At 42.8% G+C, this 20219-nt stretch overlaps 2 protein-coding genes across 7 annotated transcripts in view; one reads left to right on the top strand and one right to left on the bottom strand.

The window, feature by feature from the left end:
- SLC38A9 (solute carrier family 38 member 9) overlaps positions 1-4374 on the bottom strand; it is a 67189-nt gene extending 62815 nt beyond the window's left edge. Inside the window, exons 1-2 of the mRNA XM_060761496.2 lie at positions 4259-4374; positions 185-288 (exon numbers count right to left, since the gene is read on the bottom strand). The gene's annotated coding sequence lies outside the window, so the exon portion shown is untranslated. The remainder of the gene's footprint in view (positions 1-184; positions 289-4258) is intronic.
- An 8221-nt stretch (positions 4375-12595) lies between these two features.
- Positions 12596-20219, top strand: part of DDX4 (DEAD-box helicase 4) — a 31171-nt gene continuing 23547 nt past the window's right edge. For all 6 annotated transcript variants that reach the window (XM_067464600.1, XM_067464597.1, XM_067464598.1 and 3 more), the window contains exons 1-2: positions 12596-12845; positions 18262-18325. In XM_067464600.1, the coding sequence (XP_067320701.1) occupies positions 12747-12845; positions 18262-18325 (163 nt within the window). In that variant the 5' untranslated portion in view covers positions 12596-12746. The remainder of the gene's footprint in view (positions 12846-18261; positions 18326-20219) is intronic.

Genomic DNA, 20219 nt, shown 5'->3' with positions numbered 1-20219 from the left:
GAAATAATCTCCATCCCACTTCTGCTGAATTACACTGTTCATTTTGCAGAAGTCTAGTCCATCATTGTCTCTCTCCCTTTGTCTTAAAACTTTCAATGAGACAAGCAAGTCATGATAGCCAGCAGAGAAACAAACTTAATGTTGCTTAGCAATGTGAACAAGTGTGTGTGTGTGAAATACTCACTGTTCAAAGACGTCAGGGTGTAAATTTCAGTTTTTTAAAGGATGCTGCAGGGCTAGACGTAGAACTCCATGTTCTTGAGCACAAAGGGACACAGACTGTTTTTACTGAGAAGAAAAACACAGAAACCAGCAGATTAAATTAGTAGAGAAAACACAAGAAGTCACAGGAAGTTTCAAGATAACAGTGCAAACAATGGTGCTGACTCAGTTGCAAATTGTATCACAGGCTTCCTTTTAAAGTCAATGGAGTCTTGTTTTCCAACATAATCCCTGTTATCTGTCGGAGATTTCGAGAATAAGAAAATACCAGGACACTCTTATATATGTCTAGTCAAAACTAAGCCCCAGGTCATTCAGGCATGAAGGGTGGTACTGGGGATTTATCAGTAAGGCCTCAAATACACTGACTATTTCATGAAGTTTGAAGATAGTTTCAAACTGCAATGCCCAGACAACAAACTCCCAAAAAGCACACAAATGTGCATCAGTGCTTTTTGTTGGTTTGTGTCACCACCATCAAACGGGTTCCAGGATTTCTTATGTAATCATCATCACAGCAAAACCACTTTCTTCAATGCTTGAAAGTGCATTAAATGATCAAAAGTTGGTATTGATATCAAGTTTGATTGTTGTTGGGGTATTCCTTTGTGGGTTTCAAAAATTTAAATAACAGTAATCTCAAAATGGATTTTAGTCCCTTGTTAACTACTAGTACTACCTAAGTATCCATTTATTTCCACTGCAGGACTTGGAAAGTTTAGTCATCATAATTCAAAAAGCTGATGTCAACATTTCGGTTTGAGCAAATCTGAAACTCAGCTGTTTCAACAGACTGAAGTTGCTCCTTGACTCAAAGTTACTGTACTTGGTCAGAGAACAAGAAGCCTGAAAAATCAATCTTTCCTTGAAAATAAGGGCAGGTTTTGTAATTCAGATTATGTTTAGGACCACCACCTTCATCTGAAAGGCTGTTGTTATTATTTAGCATTGCCTAATCATGACCATGATTATGATTTCAAAATACGGTACATTGATACCACAAGCATGCAATTTCAGTGCATTGCTTAAATTGTTGTTTTGTATTGTTTGTGTTGTTTTTAACTGCACGTTTTAAATTGTCTTTCATCTTCCTGATGGGTTTAACTACATATTAATTTTACTCTTTCAGCCATATAGTTGGTCCTCTATATCCACGGATTTTGCATCCATTTATTCAATCATCCACAGTTTGAAAATATCACACACACACACAATACAAAGTTTGATTTTCCATTTTAAATAAGGGACACAATTTTACTGCACCACTATATATAATGGGATTCCAGTTTCCATGTACTTTAGTATCCACAGGAGGTCCTGGAAGCAAAACTCAGCAGATAATAAGGGCTCTTCCACACTGCCTTATAACCCAGAATATCAAGGCAGAATAACCAACAGTATCTGCTTTAAACTGGAATATCTGGCTGCCCTTATGTCTGATTCAGAATGTAGCATGGCTACCAAACTAATTGAATGATTTTTCTGTCTGCTTTCAAAACACTACTCAAGACTATCTTACTTAGGGCCCTTCCACACAGCCCTATATCCCAGAATATCAAGGCAGAAAATCCCACAATATCTGCTTTGAACTGGGTTATCTGAGTCCACACTCAGATAATGTGGGATTTTCTGGTTTGATATTGTGGGATATAGGGCTGTGTGGAAGGACCCTTAGATGACTGTCTTTTATTAAAAACAGGCTGCCAACCTTTATCATTGTCAAAAGATTCATTATTTGCCATTCTAACTACTACTTTACTTCTTACTTAGGTGATCCCTCGTTGTCTGAGTAGGATTGTCTCCCAAGATCGGTGTACTGGTGGCAGGTCCATAGGTGACTGTGGAGCCCTATTCTCAACCTGCATGTTGTCCCACAGTTAGGGCATTGGTTTCCAGGTGGAAGGCGGTCCCAGTCGGAGTTGGCTTGACACTCCTTCTTCTTGGCATATTTCTCTCTTTCGCCTTCCATTTGTGCCTCTTCAAATTCTACAGCACTGCTGGTCACAGCTGACCTCCAGCTGGAGCGCTCAAGGACCAGGGCTTCCCAGTTCTTAGTGTCTATACCAGAGTTTTTAAGGTTGGCTTTGAGCCCATCTTTAAATCTCTTTTCCTGCCCACCAAGATTCTGCTTTCCATTCTTGAGTTCAGAGTAGAGCAACTGCTTTGGGAGAAGGTAGTCGGGCATCCGGACAACGTGGACGGTCCAGCAGAGCTGATGGCAGAGGACCATCGCTTCAATGCTGGTGGTCTTTGCTTCTTCCAGCACGCTGACATTTGTCCGCTTGTCTTCCCAGGAGATTTGCAGGATTTTCCAGAGGCAGCGCTGATGGAATCGTTCTAGGAGTTGCATGTGACGTCTGTAGATAGTCCATGTCTCGCGGGTGTATAGCAGAGTTAGGAGGACAATAGCTTTATAAAAAAGCACCTTGGTCTTCCTATGGATGTCCCAGTCCTCAAACACTCTCTGCTTCATTCAGAAAAATGCGGCACTCGCAGAGCTCAGGCGGTGTTGTATTTCAGTGTTGATGTTGACTTTTTGGAGAGGTGACTGCCAAGATAGTGGAAATGGTCAACATTTTCTAATGTTGCACCATTAAAATGTATTTCTGGCATTGGAGAGGGATATTTATTTATTTATTTTTATATTCCGCCCTTCTCACCCTGAAGGGGACTCAGGGCGGAGCACAGCAAACATATATACTGCAGACATTCAATGCCGGGACACAAATTCTTATATACATACATAAACATTAAAAACATTTATCAAAATATTAAAATACACCATTTAAAACCGTCTGAGTCATTCACATCAAATCTAATCGGCCTGGTAATGCTTTATTGCCCTGTCCCGAAAACTTGGTCCCACAGCCAAGTTTTAACCATCTTTCTAAAGGACAGGAGGAAGGGGTGCGACCTGATCTCACCAGGAGGGGAGTTCCATAGCTGGGGAGCAATCACCGAGAAGGCCCTGTCTCTCGTCCCCACCAATCGTGCCTGTGACAATGGTGGGGCGGAAAGCAGGGCCTCCCTGGAGGATCTTAATCTCCGCGATGGTTCATAGGGAGAGATGCGTTTGGACAGGTAATGTTTAGGGCTTTATAGGCCAAATATTGAATTGTGCCCAGTAGCAAACTGGCAGCCAGTGGAGCTGGCGTAACATGGGAGTTGTATGCTGGTGCCTGCTGGAAGAGCACTTTGGTTTTCTTGATGTTCAATGACAGGCCGAGCTTCTCATATACTTCTGCGAAGTGGCTTGTAGATCTTCTTCTGAATGCGCATAGATTATTATTATTATTATTAAACTTTATTTGTACCCCGCTAGCATCTCCCGAAGGACTCGATACGGCTTACAAAGGCCAAGGGCTCAACAACAACAACAAACAATAACAATACAATGCAAGTAAATTAAAAACATAAGCAATAACAAAAACAAAACATTACATTATTACGCAGTAAAACCAGGGCCGGGCCAATGAAGGGTACAGGTTAAAAAGTGCTGGGTATAAGAGGTGATATGTTGGGATTCTGGGCAAGTGCAATGTGCAGAGAGTCTTAAGCTCTAATAAAGTGCTTTCGGGATGTAGTGCTGAAGGTTATCCTATTCTGGAAAGGCACATCGGAATAACCAGGTCTTCAAGTTCTTCCTAAAGACTGCCAACGTAGGTGCTAGTGTAATGTCTTTGGGGAGGGTGTTCCAAAGTGGGGCCAACCACAGAGAAGGCCCTGTCCCTCGTCCCCATCCTCCCAACATCCATGAAGTTTTGGAAATGTGAAAACTATTTTAATAGTCTTCCAAAAGCTATGACATGGCTGCTAATCATAAATGCGGCTCTAGGCTGTTTAAATGTCCCAAACTATTCTAGAAGTGGGCTCATGATCATGATCCTCTTTGCAAACAATTCAGGCACTTGCTCCACTTGGGTCCCTTCCAGACAGCTGCATAAAATCCCACATTACCTGCTTTATACAGATCCCAAAGCATGATACCCCAAATAGAGCAAGCAATCGAATGAAAAGTAGTGAGATGCCCTCTTACCTGCAAAGGATCTGCCTGCCCATGCCTTTCCCCAGGATGTGGGTCGGATCCCTCCCTCCCGGCCAAAGAACATCAACAGGAAGGAGGGAGATGGAGCTTCCAGCATGTGGTGCGCCGTAGAGCTATTTCCATTAGAGTGAACACACCTTCTGTGCCTAGGCTTCACCAGGGAAACATAGAGCTAGAAATTATAGATCACCGCTTTTCTTTCCTTTCGCTTTACCCATAACATCTTTCCTATCTATGACCCCTTCTACTCTGCCACGGGAAATCTAGATTATATCCTTCCAACTACTTTATATGGCAGTGTAGACTCAGGAACCTTCCACACAGCCATATAATTCAGAATATCAAGGCAGATGATACACAATTGAACTGGGTTATCTGAATCCACACTGCCCTATAATCCAGTTCAAAGCAGATAAAGTGGGATTTTCTGTCTTGATATTCTGAGTAATTTGGCAGTATGGAATCAGGACCCTGCCACACATCCCTATAATCCAGAATATCAAGGCAGATGATACACAATTGAACTGGGTTATCTGAGTCCACACTACCATATAATCCAGTTCAAAGCAGATAAAGTGGGATTTTCTGTCTTGATATTCTGAGTAATTTGGCAGTATGGACTCAGGACCCTGCCACACATCCCTATAATCCAGAATATCAAGGCAGATGATACACAATTGAACTGGGTTATCTGAGTCCACACTACCATATAATCCAGTTCAAAGCAGGTAAAGTGGGATTTTCTGTCTTGATATTCTGAGTAATTTGGCAGTATGGACTCAGGACCCATCCACACAGACCTGTAACCCAGAATATCAAGGCAGATAATCCACAATATCTGCTTTGAATTGGGTTATCTGAGTCCACACTGCCATATAATCCATTTCAAAGCAGATAATGTGGATTATATGATTTGATAATCTGGATTCTATGGCAGTATTGAAGGAACCTGAAGCTCAGGACTTTAAAAGTAAATTAAACTATGGATTGTGAGGAAAGGGACTGAGGCCCCTTCTACACAGCTGTATAAAATCCAGATTATCTGATTTGAACTGGATTATAAATCAGTATAGACTCTGGACCCATCTATACTGCCATATAAAATCCACATCTGCTTTGAATTGGATTATATGGTAGTGTAGACTAAGATAATCTAGTTCCAAGCAGATAATGAGGATTTTCTGCTTTGATAATCTAGATTTTCTGCCAGTGTAGAAGGGGCCTCTGATCCCTTCCAGACAGCCCCTATATCCCAGGTTTTATGCTTATCCCAGATTATCTGGCAGTACGAACTCATATAATCCAGTTTAAAGCAGATAACCTGGGATTAGATCCTCGGATATAGGGTCTGTCTGGAAAGGCCCTCAGATAATCCAGTTCAAATAAGATAATGTGAATTATCTGGGTTTTATGGCAGTGTAGAAGGGCCCTGAAACAATTTTGAAACAGTACATCGCAATGCTATTTTGTGCGTGCTATTTTGTGTTCATTATCCACACAATAGTTTGTGACAATCTCATCTGGAAAGGACTGTAGTAAACAGAACTGAGGAAGGCCCCTTCTACACTGCCATTTAATCCAGATTATAAAAGCCGATAATCCACATTATTGGTTTTGAACTGGATTATATGAGTCAACATTGTCATATAATCCAGTTCAAAGCAGATAATCTGGATTTTATATGGCACTGTAGAGGAGGCTGATGATGCAAAGGCAAAAATGTATGTGTTGGGACTGATTATCTTCCTCACACACAAAAGCTTGAGATATTGAAGAACTGATGTTAGCAAAACATAGTAAAGAACAGCTGAGGACAGAAGTTGCAAAACAAACAGTGTGGAGAACATAAATATTTAATTACCGTAGCTTTCTTCAGTCCCTGCGGCTTAGGTGTATCTATACTATAGATATAATGCACTTTGGCATCACTTTGCCATGGCTCAATGGGATGGAATCCTGGGAGTTGTTGTTTTGCAAGTTCTTTAGCATTCTCTCGCAAGGAAAGCTGGAGGCTACCAAACCTAAAATCCCAGGGTTCTGTAGTATTGAGTTGTGGAAGTTAAAGTGGTGTCAAACTGAATTACTTTTATGCATGTACAAGAGGTTGCAGTAGTTTTCTTTTATTTATTCCACACAGCTGAATAAAATCCCACAGTATCTGCTTTGAACTAAAATATGACAGTGTGGACTCAGATAATCCTGTTCAAAGCAGATATCGTGTGATTTTCTGCCTTTATATTCTGGGTTATATGGCTGTGTGGAAGGGCCCTAACTCCATACTGCCAAATAATCTAGTTCAATGTGGATTTTATACACCTGTGTGGAAGAGGCCATAGAAACTCAAACATCCAGCTGAATTGACCCTTGAACACACTACAAATAGACACACTTCAGATTTAAGAGCTGAAAAGTAAACATGCAAATTCCATGCATTATACCTAATCAAAGACTTGCTTTTTGAGAAACATTGCCAGATGACGCTCTTAGACAAATAATGGGTTATTTCAATTCTTTTGGTTCATAGTGGAAAGAACTGTTTGTAGCACTCACCAAGAAGCTGTTGTTTTGCTGAGCTGCACAAAAATATGCTAACTTTCCACTCCCTAAAAGCATCTGTACTCTCAACTATTGCACAATTGGCAAATATGGAAGAGGGCATCTTTTTTTGCATGACAATACTACCATCTTAGCAAATTTGTTTCCTGTCATGTTTCTGTCAAAAGAAAAAGGACCTAACCAGAAGCAAAAGTGTCCAGAAGTCGATGGCTTCAGATATGGTGTGGCTTCTGTTGTTCAGAAAGTGTATTGCACAGCTGAGTTTCAGGCTGGAAAGACACTGCTCTATATCCCAGGATCTAATTCCAGATGGGGCAATGCTGACAGGGGATAGGAAAAAAAGCAGAACTACTTAATGCCTTCTTTGCCTCGGTCTTCTCACAAAAAGAGTCATCTTCAACCTCAGCAAGATGGAGTGGATGAGGGATTGGAGGACATCCAACCCCAAATTGGGAAACAAGTCGTCCAGGAATACCTGGCCGCTCTAAATGAGTTCAAGTCCCCAGGGCCAGATCAACTACACCCAAGAGTGCTGAAGGAACTAGCGCAACGTTTCTCAACCTGCGGGTCGGGACCCCTTGGGATGTTGTGAGGGGGTGTCAGAGGGGTCTCCAAAGACCATCAGAAAACACAGTATTTACCGTTTGTTCTGGGGGTTCTATGTGGGAAGTTTGGTCCAATTGGTGGGGTTTAGAATGTTCTTTGATTGTAGGCAAACTATAAATCCCAGCCACTACAACTCCCAAATGTCAAGGTCTATTGTTCCCAAACTCCACCAGTGTTCACATTAGGGCAAATAGAGTATCCGTGCCAAGTTTGGTCCAGATCCATTATTGTTTGAGTCCACAGTGCTCTCTGGGTGTAGGTGAACTACATCTCCAAAACTCAAGGTCAATGCCCATGAAACCCTTCCAGTATTTTCTGTTGGCCATAGGAATCCTGTATGTCAAGGATTCCCAGAACGCTATTTGATTGAAGGTTAACTATAAATCCCAGCAACTACAACTCCCAAATGACAAAATCAATCCCCCCCTCAAACCCCTACCAGTATTCACATTTGGGCGTATTGGGTATTTGTGCCAAATTTGGTCCAGTGAATGAAGACACATCCTGCATGTCAGATATTTACACGATGATTCGTAACGGTAGCAAAATGACAGTTATGAAGTAGCAACGAAATTACTGTTATGGTTGGTGGTCACTGCAACATGGGGAAATGGATTAAGGGATCGCGGCATGAGGAAAGTTGAGAACCACTGAACTAGCGGAAGTAATCTCGGAACCATTGGCAACCATCTTTGAGAGTTCTTGGAGAACGGGAGAAGTTCCAGCAGATTGGAGGAGGGTCAATGTGGTCCCAATCTTCAAGAAGGGAAAAAAGGATGACCCAAACAACTACCGTCCGGTCAGCCTCACGTCGATACCGGGCAAGATTCTGGAAAAGATTGTTAAGGAAGTGGTCTGCAAACACTTAGAAACAAATGCGGTCATCGCTAATAGTCAACATGGATTTATCAAAAACAAGTAATGCCAGACTAATCTGATCTCTTTTTTCGATAGAGTTACAAGCTGGGTAGATGCGGGGAATGCCGTGGATGTAGCGTACCTGGTGTAAAGAAGCGCTAATCCCACTAGATGCCACCAAAATTATGTGAGGAAGCGTTAATCTTCTTTAATGCCACCAATATTCTGTGAAGAACCTTCTTTTAGATATCAATTAAGCTGCCACCAATATGTTTAGAGACGCTGGTTTATGTCTCTGTTTATCTTTAGTTGTGTTGTGAGGTGACTTTGGTAGTGTGGAATGCACCAAGCATAAAAGCAATGGAGGAGGCAGGTTTGAAATACAAAGAGAACAAGTTTTATTGTTAACAGAACGTAATTGTTGCAGTTTTGAGAATTTGAACTTGGCACAAGGCTTGATGTTACAAAATGGCTGGTTTGAGATACATTCAGGCTTCTGATGTTACAATTCTACAAACTCCTTCTTTAGTGAAGTGCTTATACTACTTCAGAGTTCCCTATTGTGAATATCCACACTGTTTGCCCTATACTCGGAACAAACCACTGATCACCAGTCTTTCCTTACTGGCGATCCTTTAAACCCCCTCTGTTAGATTCTTTTAACCTAAGCAATCTAACAAGGTAACACCTTCAGCTCTCTTGCTGAAGAAATATTCACAAATTCTAAGAACTGCTGAATTCTCACAGCTTCACAACCCAGAGCCCTAACTGACTCTGAACCTCTTCCCCGGGTCTCATCCACCGGACTAAACTACTTTTCCCAGAGTCCTTTCTTGACTCTGCTATTTCCCAGAGCCCTTAACTGGCTCTGCTCTTCTCCTCAGGGTCTCTTCCTCCTGACTCCATATTAACTGACGCTTTCAAACCTTTTATTCCTTAAACTCCGCCCACCTCCTCTGAGGCTTTGTTACTATGGCAACCTATCTCTTACAGTTAGGCCATAGCAACTAATGTAAACCCTAAATACAGTTTAAACACAGTACATTAAACACTCTATAATAAACATTTCTCTACACCTGGATTTCAGTAAGGCCTTCTACAAGGTCTCCCATGACCTTCTGGCAAGGAAACTAGTCTAATGTGGGCTAGGCAAAACTACGGTGAGGTGGCTGTAATTGGTTGAATGGACGAACCCAGAGGGTGCTCACCAATGCTTCCTCTTCATCCTGGAAAGAAGTGACGAGCGGAGTGCCGGAGGGTTCCGTCCTGGGCCCGGTCCTGTTCAACATCTTTATTAATGACTTAGATGAAGGGTTAGAAGGCAGGATCATCAAGTTTGCAGATGACACCAAATTGGGAGGGATAGCCAATACTCCAGAGGACAGGAGCAGGATTCAAAACTATCTTGACAGATTAGAGAGATGGGCCAAAACTAACAAAATGAAGTTCAACAGTGACAAATGCAAGATACTCCACTTTGGCAGGAAAAACGAAAGGCAAAGATGCAGAATGGGGGACAATACCTGGCTCGAGAGCAGTGTGTGTGAAAAAGATCTTGGAGTCCTCGTGGACAACAAGTTAAACATGAGCCAACAATGTGATGTGGTGGCAAAAAAAGACAATGGGATTTTGGCCTGCATCAATAGGAGCATAGTGTCTAGATCTAGGGAAGTAATCCTACCCCTCTATTCCGCTTTGGTTAGACCACATCTGGAATATTGTGTCCAGTTCTGGGCACCACAACTAAAGAGATTTATTGACAAGCTGGAATGTGTCCAGAGGAGGGCGACTAAAATGATCAAAGGTCTGGAGAACAAGCCCTATGAGGAGCGGCTTAAGGAACTGGGCATGTTTAGCCTGAAGAAGAGAAGGCTGAGAGGAGATACGATAGCCATGTATAAATATGTGAGAGGAAGCCACAGGGAGGAGGGAGCAAGCTTGTTCTCTGCTTCTCTGGAGACTAGAACGCGGAACAATGGCTTCCTGACTGTGAGAGCCGTTTAGCAGTGGAACAGTGTGGTGGAGGCTCCTTCTTTGGAAGCTTTTAAACAGAGGCTGGATGGCCATCTGTCAGGGGTGCTTTGAGATGCAGTATTCCTCCTTCTTGGCAGGGGGTTGGACTGGATGGTCCATAAGGTCTCTTCCAATTCTATGATTATCTGTTTAGCCCTAAGGCCCCTTCCACACAGCTGAATACAATCCCACATTTTTTTGCTTTGAACTGGAATATTACTTACTTAGGCGATCCCTCGTTGGACGAGTAAGATGGTCTTCCATTATGGATTTCCTTGTGGGTCCGTATGTGGCTGTGGAGCCCTATTCTTGCTCTGCATCTTCTTCCGCAGTGAGGGCATTGGTTTCCAAGTGGAAGGCGGTCCCGGTCGGGGTTGGCTTGACGCGCCTTCCTCCTGGCACGTTTCACTCTTTCACCCTCCACTCGTGCCTCCTCAAATTCTGCAGCACTGCTGGTCACAGCTGTCCTCCAGCTGGAGCGCTCAAGGGCCAGGGCTTCCCAGTTCTCAGTGTCTATGCCAGAGTTTTTAAGGTTGGCTTTGAGCCCATCTTTAAATCTCTTTTCCTGTCCACCAACGTTCCGTTTTCCGTTCTTAAGTTCGGAGTAGAGCAACTGGAATATATGGCAGCATGGACTCTGGGTTATATGCCTGTATGGAAGGACACTGAGGACCCATCCACACAGCCCTATATCCCAGGCTCCTTCCACACAGCTGAACAAAATCCCACATTATCTGCTCTGAACTGGGATATAGGGCAGTGTGGACTTGGATAACCCAGTTCAAAGCAGATATTGTGGGGTTTTCTGCCTTGATATTGGCCCCTCAGCTGTGGAACTCCCTTCCCAGTGATATTAGATCAGCAATCTCCCTCCTGGCCTTCAGAAAGACAGTGGAAACATGGCTTTGGGACCAAGCATTCAGATAATAATTGGAGTGCATATGGATACGTATTGCAAATGGAATTGTGCAAATGGATACAGAATATGTGCAATGACTACTCAAATGGCCCCAGATTATGATTGTGGATGGTGTGGTTTTAATAGTGGATGTAATGTTTAAATGTTTAAATTTGTGGTTTTAATTTAAATGACCACATCTGGAATATCGTGTCCAATTCTGGGCACCACAGTTCAAGAGAGATATTGACAAGCTGGAATGTGTCCAGAGGAGGGCGACTAAAATGATCATCCAGAGATTCTACCTGCGTCACAGGCCCGTTTGGTGGGGACGCGAGACAGGGCCTTTTCTGTCGTGGCCCCCCGACTCTGGAACACCTTCCCCAAAGATCTTAGACAGGCCCCTACATTGGCAGTCTTTAGAAAGAACTTGAAGACCTGGCTGTTCCGATGTGCCTTTCCAGAATAGGAATCTCCAATAACAAGTCCCAGAAGCACTTTACTAGAATTGAGATTGCCACACACTGCACACTGCACTTACCCTATAATCCTTACATATCACCTGACACATCAGCACTTTTAACCCTGTACCCATTACTCTGGCCCAGCCCAGTTTTATAGTGTCTTGTTTATTGCTTGTTGTGTAATATTGCTTTAACTGTTTTTAATTTGCTTTATGTGTTGTATTATGTTGTGTTTTGAGGTCTTGGCCGTTGTAAGCCGCATTGAGTCCTTCGGGAGATGCTAGCGGGGTACAAATAAAGTTAATAATAATAATAATAATCTGGAGAACAAGCCCTATGAGGAGCGGCTTAAGGAGCTGGGCATGTTTAGCCTGAAGAAGAGAAGGCTGAGAGGAGATATGATAGCCATGTATAAATATGTGAGAGGAAGCCACAGGGAGGAGGGAGCAAGCTTGTTTTCTGCTTCCTTGCAGACTAGGACACGGAACAATGGCTTCAAACTACAAGAGAGGAGATTCCATCTGAACATTAGGAAGAACTTCCTGACTGTGAGAGCCGTTCAGCAGTGGAACTCTCTGCCCCGGAGTGTGGTGGAGGCTCCTTCTTTGGAAGCTTTTAAACAGAGGCTGGATGGCCATCTGTCAGGGGCGATTTGAATGCAACATTCCTGCTTCTTGGCAGAATGGGGTTGGACTGGATGGCCCATGAGATCTCTTCTAACTCTTGGATTCTATGATTCTATAGAAGGCTGTGTGGATAAGCCCTATCTCTCTCTCTCTCTCCTGTTTAGCTTGGACTAACCGCGCGCCAAACACACTTCTTCGCGCGCCCGCCGAGGCCCCGCCCCCTTCCCCCCCCTTCTTATCTGGCCTGCGATTGGTTGGTGGGGGAAGTGACCAGAGGCTGGCGCTCTGTGGAAGGCTGTGGAAGCTTCAGCGGAAGAGGCGGGGCGTCTGGAGAGGGAGCGTCGGGTTGGCGCGCGGCGGCGGCAGTTGGAGTTGCGGTTGTGGCACGTGCTGGCAGGGTGCTTCTCTCCTTGGACTCACAGCTTGCAGAACCGAGGGGGGAGACGCTCGAGAGGGCCATGGACGTCGAGGATTGGGAGACGGACATCCACGGGAGTACAGGGGCTGCTGCTGCTGCTGCTACTTTGCCAGCCTTCCAGCCCAGCTTCGAGAAAAGGGTGGGTGGCTGAGAGAGAGGCCTGCAGGCCCTTCCACACAGCCATATCACCCAGGATAGCAAGCCACAGTATCTGCTTTCAACTGGGGACCCTTCCACACAGCTGAATACAATCTCACATTTTCTGCTTTGAACTGGGATATATGGCAGTGTGGACTCAGCTAACCCAGTTCAATGCAGGCCTTGTGAATTATTCTGCCTTGATATTTTGGGTTATCTGAGTCCACACTGCCATGTATTCCAGTTCAAAGCAGAAAATGTAGGATTTTATTCAGCTGTGCGGAAGGGGCCCGAGTTTAAATTGACCATAGAATGCAACTGCATTGTTTGCCTACATTAGGAGTAGCCTGGCACTCATTCAGGGCCCTTCCACACAGCCCTAAATCTCCCAGAATATCAAGGCAGAAAATCCCACATTATCTGAGTGTGGACTCAGATAACCCAGATCAAAGCAGACATTGCGGGATTTTCTGCCTTGATATTCTGGGATATAGGGCGGTGTGGAAGGGCCCTGGGTTATCTAAGTCCACACTGCCATGTATTCCAGTTCAAAGCAGAAAATGTAGGATTTTATTCAGCTCTGTGGATTTTATTCAGCTGTGTGAGTTTATATTGACCATAGAATGCAACTGCATTGTTTGCCTACATTAGGAGTTGCCTGGCACTCATTCAGGGCCCTTCCACACAGCTTATATCCCAGAATGTCAAGGCAGAAAATCCCACATTATCTGAGTGTGGATAACCCAGATCAAAGCAGACATTGTGGGATTTTCTGCCTTGATATTCTGGGATATAGGTCTGTGTGGAAGAGCCATGAGTTATCTGAGTCCACACTGCCATGTATTCCAGTTCAAAGCAGAAAATGTAGGATTTTATTGAGCTGTGTGGAAGGGGCCTGAGTTTAAATTGACCATAGAATGCAACTGCATTGTTTGCCTATATTAGGAGTTGCCTGGCACTCATTCAAGGCCCTTCCACACAGATCTGTATCCCAGAATATCAAGGCAGAAAATCCCACATTATCTGAGTGTGGATTCAGATAACCCAGATCAAAGCTGACATTGTGGGAATTCTTGCCTTGATATTCTGGGATATAGGGCTGTGTGGAAGGGCCCTGGGTTATCTGAGTCCACACTGCCATGTATTCCAGTTCAAAGCAGAAAATGTAGGATTTTATTGAGCTGTGTGGAAGGGGCCTGAGTTTAAATTGACCATAGAATGCAACGGCATTGTTTGCCAGTGTAAACCCAGCCTACATTGGGAGTTGCCTAGCACTCATTCAGGGCCCTTCCACACAGCCCTATATCCCAGAATATCAAGACAGAAAATCCCACATCTGAGTGTGGATTCAGATAACCCAGATCAAAGCAGACATTGTGGGATTTTCTGCCTTGATATTCTGGGATATAGGGCAGTGTGGAAGGGCCCTGAGTCCGGACTCAGATAATGTGGGATTTTCTGCCTTGATATTCTGGAATATAGGGCTGTGTTGAAGGGCTCTCAGACCTCTGGTTCCCCCCTACTTCAGGGTTACATTTCCCTTACTTGACAGGTAGCCCTCTGCTAAAACCAGGCAAAGTGTAACTTCTTCCCAGCCCTGAGATCCTTTATCAGGCGAAACTAGAGATTTCCCAGGTCCACAGGGAGTCCTCAGGAAATCCCCTCCAAACACTGCCAAATATTCCAGTTAAAAGCACATATTGTGGGATTTTCTGCTTCTGTATTCTGAGTTATATGGCTGTGTGGAAGGGCCACACATATTGTGGGGTGTTCTATCTTGATATTCTGGATTATAGGGCCCTAGGTTATCAGAGGCCACACTGCCATATATTCCAGTTCAAAACAGATAATGTGGAACTTATCTATGTGAAAGAGGCCAATGCTACAGAACCCTGGGATTTTAAATTTGCATTCCTTGCATGAGAAGGCTAAAGAACTTGCAAAACTACAGCTCTCAGGATCCCGACACATTCAGCCATGGCACAGTGGTGCCAAAGTGCATTATATCTATAGTGCAGATACACCCACATAATATGCCACAGGGATTGCAGAATGCTGGTTAAATATTTACATCCTCCACACTGTTTGTTTTGCAACTTCTGTCCTCTGCTGTTCTTTGCTATGTTTTACTAAGTTCAACTCTCAAGCTTTTGTGTGTAAGGAAGATAATTGGTCCAACATACATTTTTCCATTGCATTTTCAGCCTCGTTTACACTGCCATATGAAATCATAAATTTTCTCCTTTGACCTGGATTATATGACAATGTAGACTCATATAAGCCAGTTCAAAACCGATAATGTGTGGAAGGGCCCTGAGTTTTCTAGATTCTACACTGCTATATAATCCACATCAATGTGGATTTCATACAGCTGTGTGGAAGTTTGGGATAGATGCTGGAGAAGTGAAAGGGCCTGACCACCTTGGTAGCATACTCCCTTGTATTCCCTCTTATGATGTAATATTTATAATATGATTATTAATATTTCTACAACAGATATTAGCAAACTTCACCCCTCTGGGTGTTTGGGACTTCAACTCCCACAATTCCTAATACACAGAGGGCCAGAGTTTGCCCATGCCTGTGCTATCCCATATGGCTATCCTGGTTAATATGGTTATTAATCTTTATGACAGTCCTAATCAATATTTATTTAGTGTATGCATATGCCCAGGGCGGACTCAAAGTGGTTTACTACAAATAATGGCAAAATTCATTGCCTCGCTTACATATAAAACCAAACCATAAATCTAAACAAAATATATAACTATGCATTAAAATCAATAAGGCAATTAAACAAGCTAAAACAACATTTAGACACGAAGGCATAAAAATTAAAACCACCCAACATTATAGTACCTTATATTCATCTCAAAATTCACATTCATTTCGAATTTAGATCCTGTCCTATGGGGACTACTATGAGCCCTCCACCAATTTGGTGCCATTCTGCAAATTTGAAAAGCATACAATATTATAAGTAATTTATAATATTGCAGAACTATTGGATCAACATTAATCGATTTAAATGTTGATTCAATCGGTCTACTCTACGTGGTCCCAACTCATAGAATTTGGGCCATTGCTGGACGTGGGTTAATGACTGGAATCTTGTTAAGCTTTAATTATTTATTAAAACAACTAAGAGAACTGATTAATATGACTATTAATCTTTCTAGGACAGGCATAGGGCAAACTTCAGCCTGTCCTAGAAAGGAATGGTGGGAGTTGAAGTCCAAAACACTCAGAGTGCCAAAGTTTGTCCATGCCTGGTGTAGGCCCAGCCAGGGATCTATACCTTTCTAGTCAGTATGTTTCTGATGGCTTTTTTGAGAGGTGGGGAAAGCAGGATATCATTCTCCTTTCTAGCTTTGTAAGGGTCATACAAGAGAGTGAACCTCTTGGGGTGCATCTACACCAAGGGTCCTCAAACGGTTTAAGCAGAAGGCTGGTTCGCAGTTCCTCACTCTGTTTGGATGGACTATAGTTTGAAAAGAACCACGAATTCCTATGCAGAAGGCACATTTTTTATTTGTAGTCAAATTACCATTATTTCTGCTGTGTAGATGCACCCACTATTTTGGACACAATGAGAAAAATACAAGGACTGTGAAGCACTCACATTGCCACTTTCTGCTCTGGCTGAGATTTATACAGCTTGGGAAAGATATAATAATAATTATTATTTCTATACCGCCCTCTCCCTGAGGGACTCAGGGTGGTTTACACATTAGGCAGACATTCAATGCCTGCTTGAGTACAAAACATATCAAAATACATGATAGAGCCACTAATAACAGTGAGTTTACCACAAAGGATTAAACATTGAGACAAAAATATAACATAGTCAGCAAGACATAATTAAAACATAAATAAACATTGCAAGAAATACCACCAAAACAGTTTAAAATGTTGTTACATTAAAAGTGGCTGGTGCCAGTATTCCTTTAAGAGGTATTAATGGGAGTTGTAGTCTCCAAAGAAACTTTCCTAAGAGCTGGCCACATTACTCTCATCTTGAAGCTTGGCTTAACAAGGCTTAACAAATAGGGAAATTGACCAGAAGTCACACCCATAGCACCTATATATTTGGTGCTCTGAAAGCTTCATGGATCCACCCACAAAGAATGACTTACCTTTGTTGCCAAATTACGAGATAGAGTAAAGAACAGAAATGCATGGTTTCTTGAAGTGAAGAAATAGGAATTTTTGTCCTTAAAAGCAGTATGGTTTATTATGTGGGCAGTGTACTGTGCTCATCAGCTTCTATTCTCTCATTTTAAGTGCTTGAGCAAAGAAGGTTAAAGAATAAGGTGTCACGTTCTTAGTTCAAAAGTACAATGCTATTTACAAGCTGGAATGTGTCCAGATGATGGAAATCAGACATTCTAGGAACCAAGCTGTATGTGGAATAACTTAGGGGGCACAACTACAGCTCCCAGCATTCCCAGAGTATTTAGAGGTGAAAGTGTGTCAAACTTCATTAATGCTACATATAGATCAGGCATGGGCAAACTTCATACCTCCAGGTGTTCTGGACTTCAAAGCCAGCTGTTAGGAATTGTGGGAGCTAAAGTCCAAAACACCCAGAGGGCCAAAGTTTGCCCATGCCTGGTGTAGATGCACCCAACTTCTTATGTACGATCTAGGCTCCACCTTAAATCAGCCTGCAGTATGGAAAATCACAACATCACAGAAGGTTCACAGTATCCCATAGTATTTAGTCATGGTAGTGAAAGTGGTGTCAAGCTGCATTAATTCTACAATGTGAATGCACCCCAGTGTCATTTTGAGCTTCTCTTTTCTGGCATTCTAAAATGCAGTTAGCCTTGCCCCTTTCACTTGGGTTTGGGTCCCTGCAAAAATGAAAAGAAAGAAATGCAGTTTCTAGTTGGTTGAGAGTAACTTAAAATATGCCTGACTTAATACAGTACTAAACCATATCATAAACTTGCATTGACTTTGTATTTATATTGGAATACAGTAATTAAAACAGATAAAGGCAGACTTCATAAAATACATTTCTGTTAAAATTGATTGTGTTTTAATTTTAAGTATTTCTTCAGGGGAGGGGGGTTGCCCAGTTGTTTGAGAGCTCAAGTTGTTTGAGTTCTGGTTAAGTGAGTGTTTGCTATATATACTTAATTGAGAGAACTCTTAAAAGAATCTCTAGATCCTCCAGTGCATCTCAGTGGTTAACCTCTGCCGTTCTAAAAAAGATAGTGGTAGTTGGGTGATATTTCAGGGATTAATTGTTCCAATATGATACTATTAATTTGACCAGTTCTTTTTAAAGGGGGAGAAATAGAATTATTGATAACACTGGGTTTACATCTGTAATGCATTGTAGCTAGAACTATTTTTTTAAAACTCACATTCCTATAGTAATTTCAGTGAGTCCTTTTTCATTGTTTTAGGGGGGGTTATCTGGAAGAGTAAATGAAACAACATCCAGCTTCAGTCAGAATGCAAAGGTACCAGGTATGTGTGAATGAATTTTATGCACATTTATATTTAGAAAAGCATGGCTACCATGTTTTCATGATAAGGGTCAAGTGAGTCTTTCAATGTAAGGAAAATAATAGGAATATCATTGCGTGTTTATTAATGAATGAATGAATGAATTTGTATGAAGCAAAATGGATGATAACTGTGTCTAAGACATTTTCTATTGTGAAAGAAGAGGATTGCCTTTTCTAAATAACATGCCAGTTATTAGCACTTTTGAATGAGGAAAATCAGATTGTTTTAAGGTAGAAGTTCCCTTACTGGTTGAAACACTTTTATCTGATTTAGCCAGACGATTCAACCTACCTGTCCCACAGTGAATACCACCACCTGGGTGGATGGAATTTGATTTCTGAAGATACTGTTTGTTAAAAGATGATATGTAAAAAGCTTGAGGTTTCAGTTGTGTACAGTGTTCCCTCGCTGTTTCGCGGTTCACTTTCCATGGAGTTGCTGTTTCGCAGTTAGGGTTTAGAGTTTATATATTTTTTATTTTTATACATTTTGTGGTTTTAAAATCAGAAACGCCTTGCCCGACTTACTGGGCAAGGGCTGTTGTGGTGGTGGGCGCTTTCCTGCTGCTTGACCGGCTGGCCAACCGGCAGCAGGTCCTGCCCCGCCCCTGGATTGGCCGGAGTCAGCTTCCCCACCTCGCCCCGGTAACCTTTGTAGGGCTGTCCTCCGGCCTCTGCAAGCCTTGTGGAGGCCACGGAGCCCTGCAGAAGCCAAGAGCAGCCCTATAAAGGCTGCTGGGGTGAGGTGGGGAAGCTGGCCCTGGTCAATCGAGGGGCGGGGTGGGGCCTGTTGCTGGGTTGGCCAGCTGGCCAAGTGACAGGAAACTTCCTGCCACGCAGGGGGCTTCTTCCTGCCAAGCTGCAGGAAACTTCCTGCCGCGCAGGGGGCCTCTGGGAAAAAGAAGCCTGCAAGCAGCACGGCCGGCCGGAGGGCGCCCACTGCCGCAACAGACCTTGCCCAGTAAGTCGGGCAAGGCATTTCTGATTTTAAAACCACCAAATCTGTCATGAATAACTTTTCAATAACTTTAAAGCATAGGTTTTTTTTATTGCAATTTCCAATGTAAGAGGGTAAATAAGATTACAGAAAAACAGTTAGACATACAGACATACAGTATCTATGCAGCTACATTGGATTTACAATTACATGGCTAACAAACAAAGGAGAATTACTTTTTCACTCAACATTCACACACATGTACATGTATTCATCCTCATGCACCCAAATATTATTATATACTTTTCTCCCTCCTTGGAGAAGCACCTGTTAGGCCAGACACTGCTTTCCTGCAGCCCTTCCAATGCATCGTTCCAAAACTTCCATATGCCATAATTTCGAAACGCTGAGACGCCAAAACTTCTTTCCCTAAGCACAGTACCAAGGACCAGATCTCTGTTTTCCATACAGCAGAACCTGACTCCTTGCACAAAATCTAAGATTCCAAAAGTGCACTTCTTCCTCTTCCCTTGAGAAAGAAGCCCCAAAGTGACCAGACTGCTCCCGTGCAAATCTGCCACTCTCCATATGTACACTGTCTTTCTCCTTCCCATAGAGCAGAGCATAGTGGGTGGAACAGATGCATCAGGTCTGCCACACTTTGAGCATTTTTTGATTGAGTATTTTATAGGAATATTCTGCTGATGTAGTCCCAAAGTTGTAAATTAATAGTAGATGTTTTCCTTCCTGGATCTATTTCAGTTTCCTGGCCAGATGTTGGTCTTCTTGATTGGTGTTGATCTTACATCTCATTGTAAACATTCCTGTTATCACTGTCCCAATTATTTTCAGTTCTTATTAGCAACTTTTAATTACAGTCCAGCAAGCCCGTAGTTAGCCATTGCAGGCCTCAATA

This window comes from Anolis sagrei, chromosome 2 (genome assembly GCF_037176765.1).
Source record: "Anolis sagrei isolate rAnoSag1 chromosome 2, rAnoSag1.mat, whole genome shotgun sequence".
Classification (NCBI taxonomy): Eukaryota; Metazoa; Chordata; class Lepidosauria; order Squamata; family Dactyloidae; genus Anolis; species Anolis sagrei.
Note: the sequence above shows the minus strand (reverse complement) of the source record. Positions and strands in the feature narration are given on the sequence as shown.